Source organism: Entelurus aequoreus, linkage group LG17 (assembly GCF_033978785.1).
Source record: "Entelurus aequoreus isolate RoL-2023_Sb linkage group LG17, RoL_Eaeq_v1.1, whole genome shotgun sequence".
Lineage (NCBI taxonomy): Eukaryota > Metazoa > Chordata > Actinopteri > Syngnathiformes > Syngnathidae > Entelurus > Entelurus aequoreus.
Genome location: NC_084747.1, coordinates 9,421,806 through 9,445,840, shown reverse-complemented (window position 1 = coordinate 9,445,840; position 24,035 = coordinate 9,421,806). Strand labels below are relative to the sequence as shown.

General features: G+C 39.6%; 1 protein-coding gene across 3 annotated transcripts; it reads right to left on the bottom strand.

Moving 5' to 3' along the window:
• Positions 1-1,225: 1,225 nt before the first annotated feature.
• On the bottom strand, positions 1,226-20,507 carry LOC133632242 (zinc finger protein OZF-like). 3 transcript variants are annotated; one of them, XM_062024565.1, is made up of 3 exons: positions 20,233-20,507; positions 5,661-5,975; positions 1,226-3,372 (listed from the first exon to the last, which is right to left on the bottom strand). In XM_062024565.1, exons 1-3 carry the CDS (start codon positions 20,303-20,305, stop codon positions 2,174-2,176), a joined length of 1,587 nt encoding a protein of 528 aa, XP_061880549.1. In that variant the 5' UTR covers positions 20,306-20,507; the 3' UTR covers positions 1,226-2,173. The 3 variants fall into 3 exon arrangements, with proteins under 3 accessions (XP_061880549.1, XP_061880548.1, XP_061880550.1); XM_062024564.1 differs by lacking the exon at positions 20,233-20,507 and adding an exon at positions 10,856-11,141 and having other exon boundaries at positions 1,228-3,372; XM_062024566.1 differs by lacking the exons at positions 1,226-3,372; positions 5,661-5,975 and adding an exon at positions 13,873-15,501.
• Positions 20,508-24,035: the final 3,528 nt, after the last annotated feature.

Here is a 24,035-nt window from a genome sequence, read left to right as displayed (position 1 = left end):
TGGAGGTGCTGCTGAGAGACGCCGACAGAGAGAAAGACACTTTGCTGAAAAGCAAAAGTCTTTGCACCAGGTCTATAACAGTGTTATACCCAGAATTCCGGGCTCTCCCGGCAGTGTGTGGTGGTCTGAAGCACCCACTAGAGGGCAACATCTACAAACACGTTTCTCTTATTTTGTGCATTGTAATTTGTAATAAACGGCAAGTACAAGGTGGCTAACAATGGAGGTAATCTGTTAGAGCCCTCTAAAAAAAACACCCCAAAACCGCCAACAATACTCCATTTACATTTAGTGACCGGAATATTAACCAAGTATTAGCAATAATGTTATTATAAGCGCTAACGCAGAAGAACTACTTTTTAGCAGGGCCGTGTTCACAGAGCGCTAACCAGCTATGCAGCTTTTGACACTGCGTCGCCTCTTACTTGGTAAAAGTTCATTCTAGATTATAATTTGTCACGCCCTGTTGGACAGTTTAGTCTCCTTTTTGGGCTTTCCTATGTCTTTCCCATCCAGCGCCCTTATTTTGTAGTTTCCACGTTTTGTTTGTTTACTTTGTTTGTCAGCTGGTAAATATGTCTAATTAGGATGAGCCCTTGCAGCTGCCTTGGGTTGGAGCGTCGCGTTTTTGAATGACGTTAATTAGTCATTGTGTTAGCTTGCAAGGAGTCATCGCTCTGACTAGCTCAGCTGCGCTCGTTTCCTTTATTCTACCGGTGCACTCCAAGCTGCACGCGCTTTTCTGAGGTTTATCTTACGTTAGGAGCTCAGTGGAACTGTCATAGGATGCCACCTGTGCAACAAATCCAGTCGTGAAATTTCCTCGCTCCTAAATATTCCAAAGTCAACTTCATTATAAGAAAAGTGAAGAGTTTGGGAACAACAGCAACTCAGCCACCAAGTGGTAGGCCACGTAAACTGACCAGAGGGGTCAGCGGATGCTGAAGCGCATTGTGCAAAGACTTTCTGCACAGTCAGTTGCTACAGCGCTCCACACCTCATGTGACCTTCCAATTAGCCCACGTACAGTACGCAGAGCGCTTCATGGAATGGGGTTTCCATAGCGAAGGATCTGCATTTAAGCCATACATCACCAAGTCCAATGCAAAGCGTCGGATGCAGGGGTGTAAAGCACGTCGCCACACACACACACACACACACACACACACACACACACACACACACACACACACACACACACACACACACACACACACACACACACACAACAGCCTCGTTTTGTTGATTATTATCAGGCATTTGATTTGGTCAGTCACAAATGTATAATACAAATTGAGAGTGTAAGGCTTTGGGGACCATTTCATCAGTGCAAACAGTCTTCAAAGACTGTAATAACTCCATTTAAAAATATTACATGGAACATCCCTGACAATTATTATTCAGATGAAGAATAAAAAAGTTCGTACCTCGAGGCCCAAATGACGGCGACTTAAAATCTTGCAGTTAGAAGACGACAACTATTGCCATGATTAATCAAACGGATATTGACTTATTATTGTGATGCCAGCATATTGATTGATTACGTCGAAGAATGTCCACACATTTTTTTACGGACATGTCCTGCTTCCACTTAAAAATTGTGAAAAATGTAGGAAAACTTCCACATGGATGGATTTGTGTGCAGCGTTTATGTTGAGATGACAATGGAAAGAAAGACATACTGTATCCCGCTAAATATTATTGGAAACTAAACATTGCTGAACAACAGAAAAGTAGATACATTGAACTAAACATTGAGACCAAACATGAACTTTACACCATTAAAACAACGGCATACATGATTCATAGATGACAGCATAATATTTATATGTTATAAGACAGTTAGTTACCTGACAACACAAGCAAACAGTATCATAGAGCACTTGTTTACATCCACTAAATAGGTAACTTATTGATGCATGAATAAGTCCAGCATGTCTTTCATGGATTAATGCTTCATCTGTGGACCCACATTTAAATACATACAGCTTAGCCACAAACTTGTACTTTTTTTCTCCAGGGTGTACCCCGCCTTCTGCCCGAATGCAGCTGAGATAGGCTCCAGCGACCCCGTAAGGGACAAGCGGTAGCAAATGGATGGATGGATGTATGTGTTCTTTTGTGTCTTCTCATGTTTGCATTAAGATGGAATATTTGGCCACAAGCTGAATGACTAAATGTTGTTACTGCTGTGCATTCTCATGTGATAAGACAAATGACTCTGTCGACTGTAGCTCGTAGCACAGACTGAACATTTGAATTGTTTTTCTCCCGTGTGAGTTCTTTTGTGTCTAGTCAAGCCTTGTTTGGTATAAAAGCTTTTCCCGCAAACTGAGCAACAAAAAGGTTTTACTTCTGTGTGTAGTCTGCTGTGTTTGGTCAAACTGCCCTTTTGAGAGAAGCTTTTATCACAAACTACACAATTAAATGGTTTTTCTCCGGTGTGCGTTCTTAAGTGCTGCGTCATTTGGCTCTTTTGAGAAAAGCTTGTACCACAAAATGAACAACTAAATGGATTTTGTCCGGTGTGTTTCATGATGTGTAGAGTCAAACCTCGTCGCGTGTAGAAGCTTTTACTGCACATAGAACAATGAAATGGTTTTTCTCCAGTGTGTGTTCTCATGTGTTGAGTAAAACTGCCCTTTACAGAAAAGTTCTTACCACAAACTGAACAATTAAATGGATTTTCTCCCGTGTGCTTTCTCATGTGTAGGGTCAAACTGCCCTTTAAAGTAAAAAGTTTACCACAGACTGAACACATGAACGGTTTCTCTCCTGTGTGCGTTCTCATGTGTTGAGTCAAATGGGTCTTTAGAGGAAAGCTTTTCCCACAAACTGAACAACTAAATGGTCTTTCTCCTGTGTGCATTCTCATGTGTTGAGTCAAATTGCCCTTTAGAGAACAGCTTTTATTGCAAACTGAACAATTAAATGGCTTTTCTCCGGTATGTGTTCTCATGTGTTCAGTCAAATGGCTCTTTTTAGAAAAGCTTTTTGCACAAACTGAGCACCTCAAACGTGTTTTATCTCTGTTTTTTTTAGCGCATTTTGAGTGTTTGTTGTCAGTGTGAGTCCTCATATCACCTTCACAGTCTGTATCGCTGCTCAAAGGTTCTTCAACTTCGTCTTCAGCCTCACTATCTGATAGTGGCGCTAAGAGGTTGTCTGGTTGTGGTTTCTCTTCATCATCTTCAGTCTTCACAGAAACAACAGTCAGTGGCAACGTGACGAGATCACCTCCCTCCTGAGTGATCCAAAGATCCTCCTTTTCCTCATTAAAGTTGGGGGGCTGTGAAGCCTCCTGCTTCAGAGCATAGATCCACCCCGACTGAGAGAGAAGTTCTTCTGGATGACCAATCAGCTGCTGGACATCTGCGGAACACAAACTAACTTTAGTTCAGACATGATCCATGAGATGTTTAGCCTTGAACTCGCTACACACTTTCTTCTATGTACTGTATGTTAGGTGTGCGACCATCCGTCGACAAATATCTACAATAAAATTTGTCACAGACAGATATATTTATCTGTACAGTAATCTATTTATTAGGGTTCGCATGTACCCTGTATAAAGGACTCCCACAGGGAGTCCTTTGTACAGGTACAAAGGAACCTATTGAAATTGTAAGGTTGATTATTATTCCGCAGCTTTGCGCACTACTTTGCCCCCCTTAACATGCTTCAAAACTCACCAATTTTTTTACACACATACAAAAACTGGGATAGCACACTTTAGTAAAAAAACCAAACCCCAAAAATCAAAATTGCGCTCTAGCGCCCCCTAGGAAAAAAAAAAACAAACAAACTGCCTGTAACTCCCACTAGGAAGGTCGTAGAGACATGAAACAAAAACCTGTATGTAGGTCTCACTTAGACCTACAATTCATAATTTCACATCCTCGGGCAAAAACCAACAGGAAGTTGGCAATTTCCCCTTCAACACAAAAAATGACTAAAAACACTAATTTTTGCCTCTTTGAGCTGTAATTTGACCCCTTTAAAATACTTCAAAACTCACCAAACTTTTTACACACATCGGGACTGCTGGAAATTGCGTTTTAAAAAAAAAAGCGAACCCCGAAACTCAAAATTGCACTCTAGCGCAATTTTTGAATAAAACAGAGACAAAACTGCTTCTCAGAGGAAAACACAGACAAAACTGCTTGTAACTTCCGGTAGGAACGTTTTAGAGACATGAAACAAAAACATCTACGTAGGTCTCACTTAGACCTACATTTCATAGATTGACATCCTTCAGCAAAAATCAACAGAAAGTTTGATATCCCCACTTCAAAACAATTTTTTTTTAAAAAGCGGTCACCAAACATCAAACATTATCTCCTCTGAACGTGTTTGTCGTTTTGGCTTCAAACTGCTACAGGAGAGAGATTGAACCCTTCTGATTAAAAGTTGGCGAAAGCGTTTTAATAAGTGCTACGGTTTTGATTTTACGAGCCTTCAAAGAAAAGAACCACTGTGCCGCAGCACCTAGGAAAAAAACACAGACACAACTTCCTCTAACTCCCAGTACGAATATCGTAGAGACACGAAACAAAAACCTCTATGTAGGTCTCACTCAGGACTACCACTGGACAAAAGTATTGGGACACCTAGGATTAGCACCAGCCAAAATGCGGACCCGACCAACGCTGCTTGCAGCTTTAATTTATATCTGCACCTTATTGATTTTTTTATCCTGCACTACCATGAGCTAATGCAACGAAATGTTGTTCTTATCTGTACTGTAAAGTTCAAATTTGAATGAGTCTAAGTCTAATATGTAATATGTACGATATATACCGTAATTTGGTCATATTAATCAATACCGGAACTCATTTCCCTTGGCGCACTGACTTCATCGCTCATAGCAACGCACTTCCTACTTCCGGCAACAAACTTGTGTTTGCTAATCTTTCAGACAAATGAGGACTTAAATCTTTTTTGAAGCTGAATATACGGAGGATGAACTGCTGGTTATAGAAGCTGATCGAGCACGAAGCCACGGGGTGGAGGGGCGAGAGAGTCTGGAACGTTATGACTCGGTGTATTAATTGCCAACCTTGAGACCTCCGAATTCGGGAGATGGGGGGGGGGGGGGGGGGTTTGGTGGTAGCGGGGGTGTATATTGTAGCGTCCCAGAAGAGTTAGTGCTGCAAGCGATTCTGGGTATTTGTTCTGTTGTGTTGATGTTGTGTTACGGTGCGGATGTTCTCCCGAAATGTGTTTGTCATTCTTGTTTGGTGTGGGTTCACAGTGTGGCGCATATTTGTAACAGTGTTAAAGTTGTTTATACGGCTAACCCTCAGTATGACCTGTATGGCTGTTGATCAAGTATGCGTTGCATTCACTTGTTAACTCACTTGTTACTAAAAGGTGCTGTCCACACATGTGGCCACTAAGCCTTTAGAGGTTTAAGATAGTCGATGACTAGTCGAATATCCAAATAGTCATTAGTTGCAGTGCTACTGTGTGTGTGTGTGTGTGTGTGTGCGTGTGTGTGTGTGTGTGTAGTGTTTCATGGCCACTCATTTAGTGCCTTGTCAGAAAGATGGATCAATCAGTACAATTTTTTGCACAAACTAAACACCTCAAATGTGTTTTCTATCGATTCTTTTTAGAGTACTCAGAGTGTTTGTTGTCAGTCTAAGTCCTCATATCACCTTCACAGTCTGTATCGCTGCTCAAAGGTTCTTGAACTTCATCCTCATCCTCACTATCTGATTGTGGAGCTGAGAGTTTGTCCGGTTGTGGTTTCTCTTCCTCGTCTTCAGTCTTCACAGAGACGACAGTCAGTGGCAACTTGGTGAGACCAGCTTCCTGTGGTCCTAGAAGACACTCTCCCTCCGGAGTGATCGAGAGTTCCTCCTCTTCCTCTTTAATGTAGGGGGGCTGTGGATCCTCCTGCATCAAAGTGGAGATCCTCTGCGGCGACTGGGGGAGAAGTTCTTCTGGATGACCAGTCAGCTGCTGGACGTCTGCAGGACACAAACGCACTTTAGTTCAGACATGATCCATGAGATGTTTCTCCTTGAACTTTCTACACACTTTCTTCTATGTACTGCATGTGTGTGCGTAGTGTTTCATGGACATTCTTTTAGTGCCTTGGCAGAATGATGGATCATTGTGTACATTTTAAATGTACAAAAAATATTTCAGCTCCAAATGTAGTTTTCCACAACACTTGGAAACATCTTAATAATCCGATGATTATTAAGATGTATGTCAAGCGGATATGTCAAGTAGTAGCTTACTAAAGAAGTGTTTTATGCTTGTCCTTACATAAATAATAACATGAATAAAGTATACATCAAGGGTGTCTAAAGTGTGGCCCATGGGGCATTTGCGGCCCGCAGCTAATATTTTAACGGCCTGCGGCGCATTTTACAAATGCTATTACAAAAATGCGAGAGCCGCCAAACCGCCGATATGCGTGAGCGAAACTGAAATCCTTGAATGTTCAGGGTGAGTGGAGGGTGTGGATGTTGGAAAGCTACCAATCGGTTGGGAAATGTGAGATATGGAGAGGTTTGTGTATTGTCAAAGGGGAGGAATTTGCCGGTAAATTTCGGGAAAACTGGGTGGGTTGAAGGTCGGAATCCAGTAAAAAAAGGCGCACAATTTTGAGAATTTCGGACATTGTATAACTACGAATATGTCCACTCATTGGAATGGGAATTTCCTAAAAAATGTAAATTATAGGTAATCCAACAATTGTCCTAAATGATGTGAATGGCTTGGTGTTGGGATCTGTCAAAACGCTTTAAAAATGTGGACGTAGTAGCAGTTTGAATTCCAATGGATATTTCATGAAAACCTGGAATTTGTACGAAACAAAATAGGGTAGTTTTGTTGTCCCGATTAAGAAGAATGTTTTGAAGGTGGAATGGTCAAAACCGGTTGAAAAATGTGGCCTGTGAAAACTTTCCAGGAAGAGGTGAAAATAGGGTTTTGGGAATTCTGGGAATTTCTGAAATTTTTTTAATGATTAAAATCAGAAGAACACTCCTAAATCACGCGATTGGAAACCAGTTTTTAGTGGACCAACTCTTGACTCCATTATTCACTGGCAAAGAAGAACAAGCAGCGGGGTGACCTGGACTGTTTGCACCAAGAAGCGTACAAACTAAAAAAGGTATAGAAGCTGAAATAACTCAATATTTTTTTAAGTATGACAAAATAAAAAGATAACCGTTCAATAAGTGGCAGTGTGTTCTCAAAGAAGACATTTTAAATATACGTGACTGTGGAGGGGGGCGTGGCCTGCGGGCCTGCCACGGAACGGGGTGTGCAAGGACCGGCCTCGAAGACAGCGACAGGTGAGTAGATTGCCCGGCCTTGCCTTGTTATCTAATCACCTGTCGCCTTTATTAGCAGCAGCCGGGACGAGACAAGTTGTTGGAGTTGGAGTGGGAGCCAGAGAGGGACACAGACTAAGAAGAAGACATTTTGCTGGAAAGCAAAAGCCTCTCAACATTTATGCAAACAAAACTGTGTTGTACCCTGAAATCCGGGCTCTTGTGGCAGTGTGTGGTGGTCCGAGGAACCCACTAGAGGGCAACCTCTACAGTGACATGATGCAAGCATGTCCCTGCCAGTGGATAGAAACCTCTAGACCAGGGATGTCAAAGTGGTTTTCATTGAGGGCCACATGGCAGTTATGGCTGCCATCAGAGGGCCGCTTGTAAACAGTGAATAATATATGAATTTGCCTCTGGATTTCATTATTAATTATATATATTATTTTAAGCAGACAGTCGATTTTACAGTAAAAACTTTACATTTACTAAATTTTACTGTAAAATATAGTGTTTTTATTTTTTTTACAACATTTTACGGTAAATGGAAAAACTGTACCACTGTTTTATTTTTTTGGGGGGGGAGGGGGTTACGGTAAAAGCTGGCAGTTTAGTTGCCAGAATTTTTTAGTTAAGTTGACATTGGTTTTTACAACATTATATTGTTCATGGAAAAAAAGTACAAGTTCTTTTTTTATTCTGGCAACTTAGCTGCCAGTTTTTCTACCGTAAAAACAAATGCGCCGTCTTTCCATTTACAGTAATACACCGTTAAAACAAGATTTTACAGTCAAAAACTGGCTACAGAATTTTAACGCCAATTTTTTTTAGTTTTTTTCAAATTACAGTAATATGCTGTAAAGAACACCATCAAATCGGTAGGTTGGAGTTCAAATCCCAGCCGAGTCATACCAAAGACTATAAAAATGGGACCCATAACCTCCCTGCTTGGCACTCAGCAACAAAGGGTTGGAGTTGGGGGTTAAATCACCAAAATGATTCCCGGGCGCGGCGCCGCTGCTGCCCACTGCTCCCCAAGGGGATGGGACAAATTCAGAGGACAAATTTCACCACATCTAGTGTGTGTGTAACAATCATTGGTACTTTAATCTCTAATCTTAATCTTTAAATGTATTGTCATTGTTATTAATTTGATGGGTAGTTTGCTGTAAAATCATAAGTCAAGCAGATATCTAAGTATTTATTTTTATTTAGACTAAAATTTTTTGGAAAGTATAATATTATACTGTAATATTTGTTGCAATATAGGATACTACTAAAGTTTAAAACGCATACAATTTCAAGCAGTACATATATTATTTCTGTCAAAATGAAGAAAATCAATTACATTTAGTGAGAAAATATTAAATACTTTATTGACACATATCATTTCCAGGTGTTTGCGGGCCAGATTTATGAGTTTATGATTTATGAGTTTGACACCTGTGCTCTACACCAGTGGTCCCCAACCACCGGGCCGCGGACCGGTTGGTACCGGGCCACACAAGAAATTAAAAAAATAATAATAATTATTAAATCAACATAAAATACACAATATATACTTTATATATCAATGTAGATCAATACAGTCTGCAGGGATACAGTCCGTAAGCACACATGATTGTATTTCTTTATGACAAAAAAAATATATTAAAAAAATACCATAACCGCCCCCCCCACCCCAGTCCGTGGGACAAATTTTCAAGCGTTGACCGGTCCGCAGCTACAAAAAGGTTGGGGACCACTGCTCTACACCAGTGTTTTTCAACCTTTTTTGAGCCAAGGCACATTTTTTGTGTTGAAACAATGCGGAGGCACACCACCAGCAGAAATCATTAAAAAAAACGAAACTCAGTTGACAGTAAAAAGTCGTCGTCGCAATTGTTGGATATGACTTTAAAGCACAACCAAGCATGCATCACTATAGCTCTTGTGTTTTAGTTCTTGTCTTGTGCTTCTATTTTGGTGGCTTTTTCTTTTTTGGGGGCATTTTCCTGTAGCAGTTTCATGTCTTCCTTTAAGCGATATTTCCCAGAATCAGAAATACTTGATTAATCCCCGAGGGGAAATTACAATTTTCAGCACAATCCCATTCAAGATCAAACAAACATTACAGGGAGACAGAACAGGATCAAACATTACAGGGAGACAGAACAGGATCGCTGACGGGTCTGCCAACTTACGGCGCGCCCCTTACAATAAAGGTGAGATACAGGTAAACAATGGGGAGGGTGAATCTGTCTCAGTCTGGGCCCCTGTAAAGGGGGTCCAGACTGAGGCCAAGGGAAAAAACAACTCATAGCCATAGCCATAACTCATAGCCAACCGAGCTATGCCGCCCCATACTAGAGCAAGCCTGGGCACTTATTTTGACTCGGGGGTAGAGATGCGCGGATAGGCAATTATTTCATCCGCAACCGCATCACAAAAGTCGTCATCCACCCGCCATCCACCCGGACTAACATTTTATCAAAACCACAACCGTCCGCCACCCGCCCGTTGTTATGTATCTAATATAGACGATGCAAGGCATTCCTGTTAAAGAAAGGAGACTGATCCAATGCAGCAGAGACATTCAACGCGTGCCAAAAAATACATAGTTAAATGTTGTTACCCACATACGAAAAACGAGCAGCACTCTTTGAAACAGGCAATTATTCATCAGGCACAGCTGCAGCTGTCACGCCAAATTTCTTCCCCCTACAAAAACCTAACCCCCCCCCCCCCATTTACTTCCGTGGTCATTGACAGAGATCGATAGCACTTCGGCTTTGACTGCCCGTCGCTGGAAGGATACTTCGTCTTTGACAGCTGCTCTGGTATCTGAAGAAATCGATTAATGTTTTTTTTTGTACAGGCGCGAAACAGGACAGTCGCGTGCGGGTTAAGGACCCCCGGCAACTTTGTGAATTTATTGGACGCAGCCCCGGAAGTAAATGGGGGGGGGGGGGGGGAGGCTTTTGTAGGGGGGAAGAAATTTGCCGTGACAGCTGCAGCAGTGCCTGATGAATAATTGCCTGTTTCAAAGAGTGCTGCTCGTTTTTCGTATGTGGGTAACAACATTTAACTATGTGTTTTTTTTTTCTGAATTGGTTCAACCGCCACCCGCCCGAATCTATTTAAAATCTATTTTTTTCGTCATGCATCCGCCCGACTCGCGGATTATCCGCGGTTGTGTCCGCAAACCGCGCATCTCTACTCGGGGGGCCACATTTAGAGAACAAAAATGTGTCTGGGGGCCCGTATATCTTCCACTTTCTTCATTTGACTTTTGCATTCTTTCTTCTTCTCCTCTGATTTCAACTCCACTGCGACTTGTCCAGGGTGTACCCCGCCTTCCGCCCGATTGTAGCTGAGCTAGGCTCCAGCGCCCCCCGCGACCCCGAAGGGGACATGCGGTAGGAAATGGATGGAAGGGATGTATGGATGGATGCCTTCTTCACGCTAACAATCATGGCGGCTCTTTGTTTACATTCTTCAACAAAGTCGGCTAATTTGTCATCAACGCTCTTTTCAGGACTTCGAGCAGCTTTTAAATGACCAAACTTCAACTTACTTACCTTTATCTGCAATGTTCATCTTTTTCTCCGTTGGTGATTCTCTTTTAGCCATCTTGTTAGCATAGCAGTAGTCGTCCATCTTCTATCAAGTCTTCAATCTTCACTCCAGATCACACTCCATCGCTCCAAACTCAACTTTCGCTTTTTGGGCTTTAGTAACAAAATGAATCTTTGATGAATGTATAGCTATGTTTGCTTTTAAGATCATAGATTTAACTTCTCCGAGAAGTGACAGCCTCTCCGGCCGCCATCTTGGTCGTCACGATCTCTATGCGCATGCGTTTCATTTGCAACGCGCACGCGCAAACACGACTTCCTGCCGCGCTAATACAGTTGACGCCTTTTGAGTCGTAAACATGTTTTACAAACATACATAAAGCTTATGCGTAGAGGATTTGTATAGCATTTATTTTCCTAAAATGGAACACATAATACACAAAATTATTAGCGGGAAATACAAGCTTATTTCGTTTTAAATTTGACATTAGTTGGAGCGGAAGGCAAGAGGATACACTTCCGGTATGAAGTCTTTTAGTTTTTTTCTCTCTCTTTTTTACCTTTAATGTCTACTTACGTATGAAATAGATTAGTATTATAATATAAAATAATATATAATTTCCCCATCGTGGGATGAATAAAGTCCATCCTATTCTATGCTATACTTTAAAATAAGTCATGAGCTGACACATAGGTGCAAGAAATATTAAAATAAATCAATTAAATTGTGAAATAAGCAATTTAATCATGGAATATAAAAATCTAAATTGTATTTATTTATTACATTTAATATATTAATTAAATGTTGTTTTGCATTAAATAATTATTGACTGCTGAGTTTACGCCTTTTGAGTCGTAAACATTTTTTACAAACATACATAAAGCATATGCGTAGAGGATTTGTATAGCATTTTATTTTCTCAAATGGAACACGTAATACACAAAATTATTAGCGGGAAATACAAGCTTATTTCCTTTTAAATTTGACATTAGTTGGCGCGGAAGGCAAGAGGATACACTTCCGGTACGAAGTCTTTTAAATAGTTTTTTTCTCTCTCTTTTTTACCTTTAATGTCTACTTACGTATGAAATACATTAGTATTATAATATAAAATAATATATAATTTCCCTGTCGTGGGATGAATAAAGTCCATCCTATTCTATGCTATACTTTAAAATAAGTCATGAGCTGACACATAGGTGCAAGAAATATTCAAATAAATCAATTAAATCATGGAATTAAATTGTGAAATAAGCAATTTAATCATGGAATATAAAAATCTAAATTGCATTTATTTATTACATTTAATATATTAATTAAATGTAGTTTTGCATTAAATAATTATTGACTGAGTTTACGCCTTTTGAGTCGTAAACATTTTTTACAAACATACATAAAGCATATGCGTGGAGGATTTGTATAGCATTTTATTTTCTCAAATGGAACACGTAAGACACAAAATTATTAGCGGGAAATACAAGCTTATTTCCTTTTAAATGTGACATTAGTTGGCGCGGAAGGCAAGAGGATACACTTCCGGTACGATCTCTTGTAATATTTTTTTTTCCTCTCTCTTTTTTTTACCTTTAATGTCTACTTACGTATGAAATAGATTAGTTTTATAATATAAAATAATATATCATTTCCCCGTCGTGGGATGAATAAAGTCAATCCTAGTCTATGCTATACTTTAAAATAAGTCATGAGCTGACACATAGGTGCAAGAAATATTAAAATAAATCAATTAAATCATGGAATTAAATTGTGAAATAAGCAATTTAATCATGGAATATAAAAATCTAAATTGTATTTATTTATTACATTTAATATATTAATTAAATGTTGTTTTGCATTAAATAATTATTGACTGCTGAGTTTACGCCTTTTGAGTCGTAAACATTTTTTACAAACATACATAAAGTATATGCGTAGAGGATTTGTATAGCATTTTATTTTCTAAAATGGAACACGTAATACACAAAATTATTAGCGGGAAATACAAGCTTATTTCGTTTTAAAATTGACATTAGTTGGAGCAGAAGGCAAGAGGATACACTTCCGGTACGAAGTCTTTTAAATAGTTTTTCTCTCTCTCTTTTTTACCTTTAATGTCTACTTACGTATGAAATAGATTAGTTTTATAATATAAAATAATATATAATTTCCCCATCGTGGGATGAATAAAGTCAATCCTATTCTATGCTATACTTTAAAATAAGTCATGAGCTGACACATAGGTGCAAGAAATACTAAAATAAATCAATTAAATCATGGAATTAAATTGTGAAATAAGCAATTTAATCATGGAATATAAAAATCTAAATTTTATTTGTTTATTACATTTAATATATTAATTAAATGTTGTTTTGCAATAAATAATTATTGACTGCTGAGTTTACGCCTTTTGAGTCGTAAACATTTTTTACAAACATACATAAAGCATATGCGTAGAGGATTTGTATAGCATTTTATTTTCTCAAATGGAACACGTAATACACAAAATTATTAGCGGGAAATACAAGCTTATTTCCTTTTAAATTTGACATTAGTTGGCGCGGAAGGCAAGAGGATACACTTCCGGTACGATCTCTTGTAATATTTTTTTTCCTCTCTCTTTTTTTACCTTTAATGTCTACTTACATATGAAATAGATTAGTATTATAATATAAAATAATATATAATTTCCCTGTCGTGGGATGAATAAAGTCCATCCTATTCTATGCTATACTTTAAAATAAGTCATGAGCTGACACATAGGTGCAAGAAATATTAAAATAAATCAATTAAATCATGGAATTAAATTGTGAAATAAGCAATTTAATCATGGAATATACTTTTTTTTTTTCATTATTTATTACATTTAATGTATTAATTAAATGTTTTGCATTAAATAATTATTGACTGCTGAGTTTATCCTCCACAGGAGGGGGACTTGCCCAGACAAAAATGGTTTTGCCCTACCGTGGAGCAAAACAGCTCCAGTAGAGGCAATTTTGGGGGGGGGGGGGGGGGGGGGGGGGGTTTAGCACCAAATGCTCAGACTCGAGCCGACCAAAGCAAGTCTGTGAGTGAAGCTGCTCGGGTGAGAGGCCAAACATCTTTGGGGACAAACTGAACAGTTCAGTTGAGATCCAAACAATGCCCTTAGATCACAATGCCCTGATTAGTGAGAACAACCAAGAGCTTTACAAAACGTCGTTTACCAACTTCATTACCACAGGGCCTATTGAATAATTCTTACACCCAATAAAGATCAAATGAATTTAGAGAATTGGAGGCTAAACGACGCCAAAATGTCCTAAAATGGGATTGAATGCCGTAATAGATGAAGAAGTTCATGGAATTTATTATTATTTCCGGTGGAATAAGCAATTTACACTCTGTACACTATTATACAATCTGATGACCCATTAATACAGTTAATACATACAATCTTAACAGCTGACTGTTTTTTCTCCCGTGTGTGTTCTCATGTGATGAGACAAATGGCTGCGTTGAGTATAGCTCTTCGCACAAACCAAACAACTGAAAGCTTTTTCTCCCGTGTGTGTTATTAAGTGCCTCGCCATGGCTGAGTTGTGCGTGAATCTTTTACCGCAAACTGAACAACTAAATGCCTTTCCTCCAGTGTGTGTCATCGCGTGTCGAATCAAACCAGGTCTCGAAAGAAAGCTTTTACCACAAACCGAACAACAGGATTTTACTCTCGTGTGCGTTCTGCTGTGTTCGGTCAAGTTGAACTTTTGAGAGAAGCTTTTACCACAAACTAAACAACTAAACGGTTTTTCTCCCGTGTGCTTTCTCATGTGCTGAGTCAAATGGCCCTTTAGAGAAAAACCTGTACCACAAATTGAGCAAAGAAATGATTTTTGTCCGGTGTGTTTCATTATGTGTTGAGTCAAACCTGGTCTCGAAAAGAAGCTTTTACCACAAACTGAGCAAATAAATGGCTTTTCTCCTGTGTGTGTCCTCGTGTGTTGAGTCAAACTGCCCTTTTGATTGAAGCTTTGACCGCAAACTGAGCAATTAAATGGTTTTTCACCCGTGTGTATTCTCATGTGTTGAGTCAAACTGCTCTTCACAGAAAAGCTTTTGCCGCAAACTGAACATCTACATGGTTTTTCTTCTGTATGTGTCTTGCTGTGTCTGGTCAAACCGCTCTTCAGAGAAAAGCTTTTACCACAAACTGAACAAATAAATGGTTTTTCTCCGGTGTGTGTTGTCATGTGTCTCGTCAAATTGCTCTTTTTGGTAAAGCTTTTAGCACAAACCGAGCAGCTCAAATAGTTTTTAGAGCATTGTGAGTGTTTGTTGTCCATGTGAGTCCTGATATCACCATCACAGTCTGTATCGCTGCTTAAAGGCACTTCAACTTTGTCTTCAGCCTCACTATCTGATAGTGGAGCTAAGAGGTCGTCTGCTTGTAGTTTTCCTTCGTCATCTTCAGTCTTCACAGAGACAATAGTCAGAGGTAACTTGGTGAGATCAGCTTCCTCCGGCCTTAGAAGGCACTCTCCCTCCTGGGTGGTCCAGTGTTCCTCCTCTTCTTCTTTAAAGTGCGGGGGCTGTGATGTCTCCTGCTTAAAGGTAGAGCTCCCCCCTGACGGAGGGGACATTTCTTCTGGATGACCAATCATCTGCTGGACGTCTGCGGCACACAAACACACTTCAGTTCAGACATGATCCATGAGATGTTTCTCCTTCAACTTGCTTCACATTTTCTTCTATGTACTGTATTTATGTGTCCAGTGTTTCATGGCCATTCATTTAGGGCCTTGTGAGAATGATGGATCAGTGTTTTTGTCTGAGCTCAGTTTCAGATTGGGTAGGATAGGTTTTGCCAGTGCAGACTGCAGTTAGAGGTAGAACCAACAGGAAAACCAGAGAGCTGTCTATGGGTGAAAAATAAGCAATTGCGAATCTGAGGGAAGATGGACAATCAATCAGAGCCATTGCACAAACATTGGCCATAGCCAGTACATCCATTTGGAATGTCCTGTAGAAGAAAGAAACCACTGGTGTACTAAGCAACAGACGTGGAACAGGTAGACCAAGGAAAACATCAGCAGTTGATGACAGAAACATTGTGAGAGCTATAAAGAACAACTGTTAGTGACATCAGCAACAACCTCCAGAGGGCAGGAGTGAAGGTATCACAGAAGACTTCATGAACAGAAGTACAGAGGCTACACCAGAAGATGCCAACCACTCATGAGCAAGAAGAATATGAAGGCCAGGATGGAATTTGCCAAAAGGTACAGAGATGAGCCTCAAAAATTCTGGGAAAAAGTTTTATGGATTGATGAGACAAAGATGAACTTCTTCCAAAGTGATGGAAAGGCGAACGTTTGGAGAAAGAAAGGATCTGCTCATGATCCCAAACATACAAGCTCATCTGTGAAACATCATGTCATGGCTTTGCACAGTACTGAATCTGCACTTTTAAAGGATTTTAATGATTTGCTTTTAATGTCTGATTCTGGCAGCTCTGCCATTTTAGTGCTTTTAGATCTCACAGCTGCCTTTGACACAGTCGACCACACAATTCTTCTAGACCGCCTGAGAGACTGTGTGGGTGTCAGGGGGACTGCATTAGAGTGGTTCAGATTCTACCTGTCAGAGAGGCCCTTCTCTGTCAGGCTGGGGGACGCCACATCTTCTTCCGCTCCGCTTTACTGTGGTGTCCCCCAGGGATCTATTCTAGGCCCCATTCTGCTCGCTCTATATCTCCTCCCGTTTTGAGAGATTTTTAAGAGGCATGGAGTGTCTTGTCACTTTTATGCAGACGACTGCCAATTTTATATGCCGATTTCAAAAGGCCACGGCCCCCTGACACCCCTTCTCAACTGTCTATGCGACGTCAAGGCTTGGTTAGCCCAGAATTTTTTAATAATGAATGAGGGAAAAACTGAAATTTTAGTTTTTGGTCCAGCCCTCACTGACTTGGGACCATTGTGCGTCCCAAAGTCACCAGCCTTGGCGTCACCATGTTTGGAGGAGAAAAGGTGAGGCCTTTAATCCCAGGAACACCACTCCTACCGTCAAGCATTTTGGTGGTAGTATTATGCTCTGGGGCCTGTTTTGATGCCAATGGAACTGCTGCTTTAAATGGGACAATGAAAAAGGAGGATTAGCTCCAAATTCTTCAGGACAAGCTAAAATCATCAGCCCGGAGGTTGGGTCTTGGGCGCAGTTGGCTGTTCCAACAGGACTATGACCCCAAACACACGTCAAAAGTGGTAAAGGAATGGCTAAATCAGGCTAGAATTAAGGTATTAGAATGGCCTTCCCAAAGTCCTGACTTAAATGTGTGGACAATGCTGAAGAAACAAGTCCATGTCAGAAAACCAACACATTTAGCTGAACTGCACCAATTTAGTGGTCAAAAATTGAAGCAGAAGCTTGTGGATGGCTACCAAAAGCGTCTTATTGCAGTGAAACTTGCCAAGGGACATGTAAGCAAATATTAACATTGCTGTATGTATACTTTTGACCCAGCACATTTTCAGTAGACCCATAATAAATTCATAAAAGAAGCAAACTTCATGAATGTTTCTTGTGACCAACAAGTATGTGCTCCAATCACTACATCACAAAAAAAAAATAAGAGTTGTAGAAAGTATTGGAAACTCAAGACAGCCATGACATGATGTTCTTTACAAGTGTATGTACACTTTTGATCACGACTATATATATATATATATATATATATATATATATATATATATATATATATATATATATATATATATATATAATAGTATATATATATATATATATATATATATATATATATATATATATATATATATATATATATATATATATATATATATATATATATATATATATATATATATATGTATATATATATATGTATGTGTGGGAAAAAATCACAAGACTATTTCATCTCTACAGGCCTGTTTCATGAGGGGTTTCCTCAATCCTCAGGAATGGATTGAGGAAACCCCTCATGAAACAGGCCTGTAGAGATGAAATAGTCTTGTGATTTTTTCCCACACATACATATTACGCTCTACCACGGTATCGAGCACTATTTTTTGGATAATCTAATTAAGACATATATATATATATATATATATATATATATATATATATATATATATATATATATATATATATATATATATATATATATATATATATATATATATATATATATATATATATATATATATATATATATATATAATATAAATAAATGTATGTATGTATTTATATGTACATATATGTATGTATATATATACATACATATATATGTATGTATATATTAGGGCTGCAACTAACAACTAATTTGATAATCGATTAATCTGTCGATTATTACTTCGATTAATAATCGGATAAAAGAGACAAACTACATTTCTATCCTTTCCAGTATTTTATTGGGAAAAAAACAGCATACTGGCACCATGCTTATTTTGATTATTGTTTCTCAGCTGTTTGTAAATGTTGCAGTTTATAAATAAAGGTTTATAAAAAAAATTAAAAAATACAAAAAAAGGAGCCTCTGCGCATGCGCATAGCATAGATCCAACGAATCGATGACTAAATTAATCGCCAACTATGTATGTACATACGTACACTACCGTTCAAAAGTTTGGGGTCACCCAAACAATTTTGTGGAATAGCCTTCATTTCTAAGAACTAGAATAGACTGTCGAGTTTCAGAAGAAAGTTCTCTTTTTCTGGCCATTTTGAGCGTTTAATTGACCCCACAAATGTGATGCTCCAGAAACTCAATCTGCTCAAAGGAAGGTCAGTTTTGTAGCTTCTGTAACGAGCTAAACTGTTTTCAGATGTGTGAACATGATTGCACAAGGGTTTTCTAATCATCAATTAGCCTTCTGAGCCAATGAGCAAACACATTGTACCATTAAAACACTGGAGTGATAGTTGCTGGAAATGGGCCTCTATACACCTATGTAGATATTGCACCAAAAACCAGATATTTGCAGCTAGAATAGTCATTTACCACATTAGCAATGTATAGAGTGTATTTCTTTCAAGTTAAGACTAGTTTAAAGTTATCTTCATTGAAAAGTACAGTGCTTTTCCTTCAAAAATAAGGACATTTCAATGTGACCCCAAACTTTTGAACGGTAGTGTATATATGTATGTTTGTATATATATATATATATATGTATATATATACATACAAATATATATTCTGTCTGATTCGTGTTCTTATGTATATATATATAAATGTATGTAAGTACATACACATATATATATATATACATACATACATACATACATACATACATACATACATACATACATACATACATACATACATACATACATATATATATATATATATATATATATATATATATATATATATATATATATATATATATATATATATATATATATACACACACACATACATATATATTATAGATAGACACATTTTATTATGCAATCAAGTTAATCCTGATTTATCCACATTCCATGTAATTAAAACAACTGAAACATTTGGCAGACCTACTATTAACTCATTCGGTACTGTGAACATGAACTATCAACAGTTCTACTTACGTATGCAAATAAATATTTTTTCAAAATGAACACAAATCACCTTTATTTTCCCGCAATAATAAGTGATATTTAGGTTTCCATATTAAATGATCAAATCGTAAATATTTGTTTATAACTGACATTCTCAAACTGTGGTACGCCACATAAACACTTGATTAAAGTACAGTGTTTTACTTGCTATTTTTAAACACAGTGTTACTGTTCAAACTGTGTAATCTTACAGTGGCCAATATTTTTTTTTAAAACACACGCCTTGTTTTTAATAAATACCTACGCCTACAACGCCACTGTACTTTAATGTTGGTGATTATGGTGGTGCGTGGAGAGTTACGTCTTTTTCTAAGGTAGTACTTGGTGAACAAAGTTTGAGAACCACTGGTTGGTAATGTCAACCATACGGTGAGTTGGCCATCACGACGGTGCGTTGAAAGTGGTCAACGGATCACAGATCAGGATTTTACGACGCGAACGTTCAACGATCCATAATCCATCCATCCATTTCCTACCGCTTGTCCCTTTTCATGCAGATGAAACTAAATGCAAATGATTTCAATTTGATTTGGTAATTTACTTTGTTCATCCCTTCCCCAAAATCTCTTCTTTCAAATCATTATTTTCTTCACACAAGCTCTTCCACTTTCTTCATTTGACTTTTGCATTCTTTCATCTCCTCTGATGTGAACTCCACTGCCTTCTTCAAGCTAACAATCATGGCGGCTCTTTCTTTACATTCTTCAACAAAGTCGGCCAATTTCTCATCAACGCTCTTTTCTGGACTTTAAATGGCTTAGAAATGACTAAACTTCAACTCACTCACCTTCATTTTTCGTCTTTTTCTCGGTTGGTGATTTACATGACGTCGCCATCTTAGCATAGCAGTAGTCGTCCATCTTCTATCACGTCTTCAATCTTCACTTCACATAACACTCCATCGATCCAAACTCAACTTCTGTTTCGTGGAAATCAAAAAAGACTATTTTTTTAGACTCAATATAGCTGTTAGATCGTAAATGTCAAACTTTTGAAAGAAACTACGGCCGCTCAGTCCTCCATCTCATCCATCTTTGAGCTGACCGGTCCGTTTGCACATGCGCCAAAAGTCACCCACTTCCGTTTCCTACTTTACGACAGGTTATTTTTTTCTTCAAAATAAAGGCATTGTATTACTTTTTTTTTTTTTTAAGAAGGGACTAAAAAACCCACCTTGTTAGCACAGCTTTTATCTAATTTCTCTGCCTTCTTGTTTTTAAATGCACTGATTGCCTATCTGTTCTATTTGTATCTATGTTTCTGTTTTATCTAGTGTTTATCTAGTGTTTATCTAGTGTTTATCTAGTGTTTTTCATGTTTTCATTTCTATTTTAATTTTTTATTATATATTCTAACTTTCCATTTGTATTTTTTGTATACTTTGTAGCACTTTGGAGATTTTAACCAATGTAAAGTGTGTTAAAAATATAATTCATTATTATTTATTATTATTATTGAACAGTAACACTGTGTTTGAATGTAGGAAAATAAAACTCTTTACATTAATCAACTGATTATTTGGCGTACTACTAGGTGGTGCCCGTGTACCTCACCAGAGTACTACTAGGTGGTGCCCGTGTACCTCACCAGAGTACTACTAGGTGGTGCACATGTACATCACCAGAGTACTACTAGGTGGTGCCCGTGTACCTCACCAGAGTACTACTAGGTGGTGCCCGTGTACCTCACCAGAGTACTACTAGGTGGTGCCCGTGTACCTCACCAGAGTACTACTAGGTGGTGCCCGTGTACCTCACCAGAGTACTACTAGGTGGTGCCCGTGTACATCACCAGAGTACTACTAGGTGGTGCCCGTGTACCTCACCAGAGTACTACTAGGTGGTGCCCGTGTACCTCACCAGAGTACTACTAGGTGGTGCCCGTGTACCTCACCAGAGTACTACTAGGTGGTGCACGTGTACCTCACCAGAGTACTACTAGGTGGTGCCCGTGTACCTCACCAGAGTACTACTAAGTGGTGCACGTGTACCTCACCAGAGTACTACTAAGTGGTGCACATTTACCTCAGCAGAGTACTACTAGGTGGTGCCCGTGTACCTCACCAGAGTACTACTTGGTGCCCGTGTACCTCACCAGAGTACTACTTGGTGCCCGTGTACCTCACCAGAGTACTACTAGATGGTGCACGTGTACCTCACCAGAGTACTACTAGGTGGTGCACATGTACATCACCAGAGTACTACTAGGTGGTGCCCGTGTACCTCACCAGAGTACTACTAGGTGGTGCCCGTGTACCTCACCAGAGTACTACTAGGTGGTGCACGTGTACCTCACCAGAGTACTACTAGGTGGTGCCCGTGTACCTCACCAGAGTACTACTAAGTGGTGCACGTGTACCTCACCAGAGTACTACTAAGTGGTGCACATTTACCTCAGCAGAGTACTACTAGGTGGTGCCCGTGTACCTCACCAGAGTACTACTTGGTGCCCGTGTACCTCACCAGAGTACTACTTGGTGCCCGTGTACCTCACCAGAGTACTACTAGATGGTGCACGTGTACCTCACCAGAGTACTACTAGGTGGTGCCCGTGTACCTCACCAGAGTATTACTAGGTGGTGCCCGTGTACCTCACGAGAGTACTACTTGGTGCCTGTGTACCTCGCCAGAGTACTACTAGGTGGTGCCCGTGTACCTCACCAGAGTACTACTTGGTGCCCGTGTACCTCGCCAGAGTACTACTAGGTGGTGCCCGTGTACCTCACCAGAGTACTACTTGGTGCCCGTGTACCTCACCAGAGTACTACTAGGTGGTGCCCGTGTACCTCACCAGAGTACTACTAGGTGGTGCCCGTGTACCTCACCAGAGTACTACTTGGTGCCCGTGTACCTCACCAGAGTACTACTAGATGGTGCACGTGTACCTCACCAGAGTACTACTAGGTGGTGCCCGTGTACCTCACCAGAGTATTACTAGGTGGTGCCCGTGTACCTCACGAGAGTACTACTTGGTGCCTGTGTACCTCACCAGAGTACTACTAGGTGGTGCCCGTGTACCTCACCAGAGTACTACTTGGTGCCCGTGTACCTCACCAGAGTACTACTAGATGGTGCACGTGTACCTCACCAGAGTACTACTAGGTGGTGCCCGTGTACCTCACCAGAGTATTACTAGGTGGTGCCCGTGTACCTCACCAGAGTACTACTTGGTGCCTGTGTACCTCGCCAGAGTACTACTAGGTGGTGCCCGTGTACCTCGCCAGAGTACTACTAGGTGGTGCCCGTGTACCTCACCAGAGTACTACTAGATGGTGCACGTGTACCTCACCAGAGTACTACTAGGTGGTGCCCGTGTACCTCACCAGAGTATTACTAGGTGGTGCCCGTGTACCTCACGAGAGTACTACTTGGTGCCTGTGTACCTCGCCAGAGTACTACTAGGTGGTGCCCGTGTACCTCGCCAGAGTACTACTAGGTGGTGCCCGTGTACCTCACCAGAGTACTACTTGGTGCCCGTGTACCTCACCAGAGTACTACTAGGTGGTGCCCGTGTACCTCACCAGAGTACTACTTGGTGCCTGTGTACCTCACCAGAGTACTACTAGATGGTGCACGTGTACCTCACCAGAGTACTACTAGGTGGTGCACGTGTACCTCACCAGAGTACTACTTGGTGCCCGTGTACCTCACCAGAGTACTACTAAGTGGTGCATGTGTACCTCACCACAGTTTGAGAATGACTGGTCTAAATCCATCCATCGATCCATCTCTTTTCTACCGCTTGTCCCTTTCAAATTGTTTATATCTGTTGTGTCTTATTTATGCCAATAGGGGTCACTGTGTGTGTCCCTCTTTTCACTTTGTGTTGAGGGCTTCCTGTTTCCACTGCTGTCTTGCCTTCAGTTCCGCTTGTTAAATCAAGAAGTAGAGGTGGGAGAAAATCAGTATTTTGCAAGTCTCAAAACTTAAAAAAAAAAATTAAGGACTTGCAAATTTCAAGTGAACTGTTTGAAATTTGCGCGTCCACAAGTCTTTAAGTACTCTTTAGTGTTTACATTCACCAAATAAAATACCGACTACCAATGTAATAGTGGCCGTTTGCTGTGCTAGTGTCCTGACTCCTTCCATCCATTTCCTACCGCTTGTCCTTTATGGGGTCGCGGCGGGGGGGGGGGTGCGCTAGTGTGTCGTCACCAAAACAAATGTTTTTGGCAGGACAGTCCATTTTTGTCACTGCGGTTTACAAATATTGTATGTTCAATATATAATGTTGTTTTGTATGTATAGTTTTATATCACATTGTTAACACATATATATATATATATATATATATATATATATATATATATATATATATATATATATATATATATATATATATATATATATATATATATATATATATATATATATATATATATATATGTAACAAACTTATCAGGATGTCCCAAATTACCAGATAATGTTAGGTAAGGAGAAGTTTTGTCCCTCCAGAGTTGCCGTAGGGCTGTGACGTAAGAGGTCTATAAAGGTCGTTGTGGAAGAAGGTGTGTAGGGAGAGAAAAAGGAGAATGAACTTTAAAGAAGTGGTGGAGACCGGACCTGCTCTTATGACTCCCATTTATTATTT

Bases quoted from the DNA above. Each gene is read 5' to 3' on its own strand.
- LOC133632242 (XM_062024564.1), bottom strand. From the start codon at position 10,934: ATGGACGACTACTGCTATGCTAACAAGATGGCTAAAAGAGAATCACCA. The intron at 5,976-10,855 runs GTAAGTAAGTTG...TGTGTCCTGCAG, and splicing joins GATGAACATTGCAGATAAAG to ACGTCCAGCAGCTGACTGGT. The intron at 3,373-5,660 runs GTGATATGAGGA...TGTGTTCCGCAG, and splicing joins CAGCGATACAGACTGTGAAG to ATGTCCAGCAGCTGATTGGT.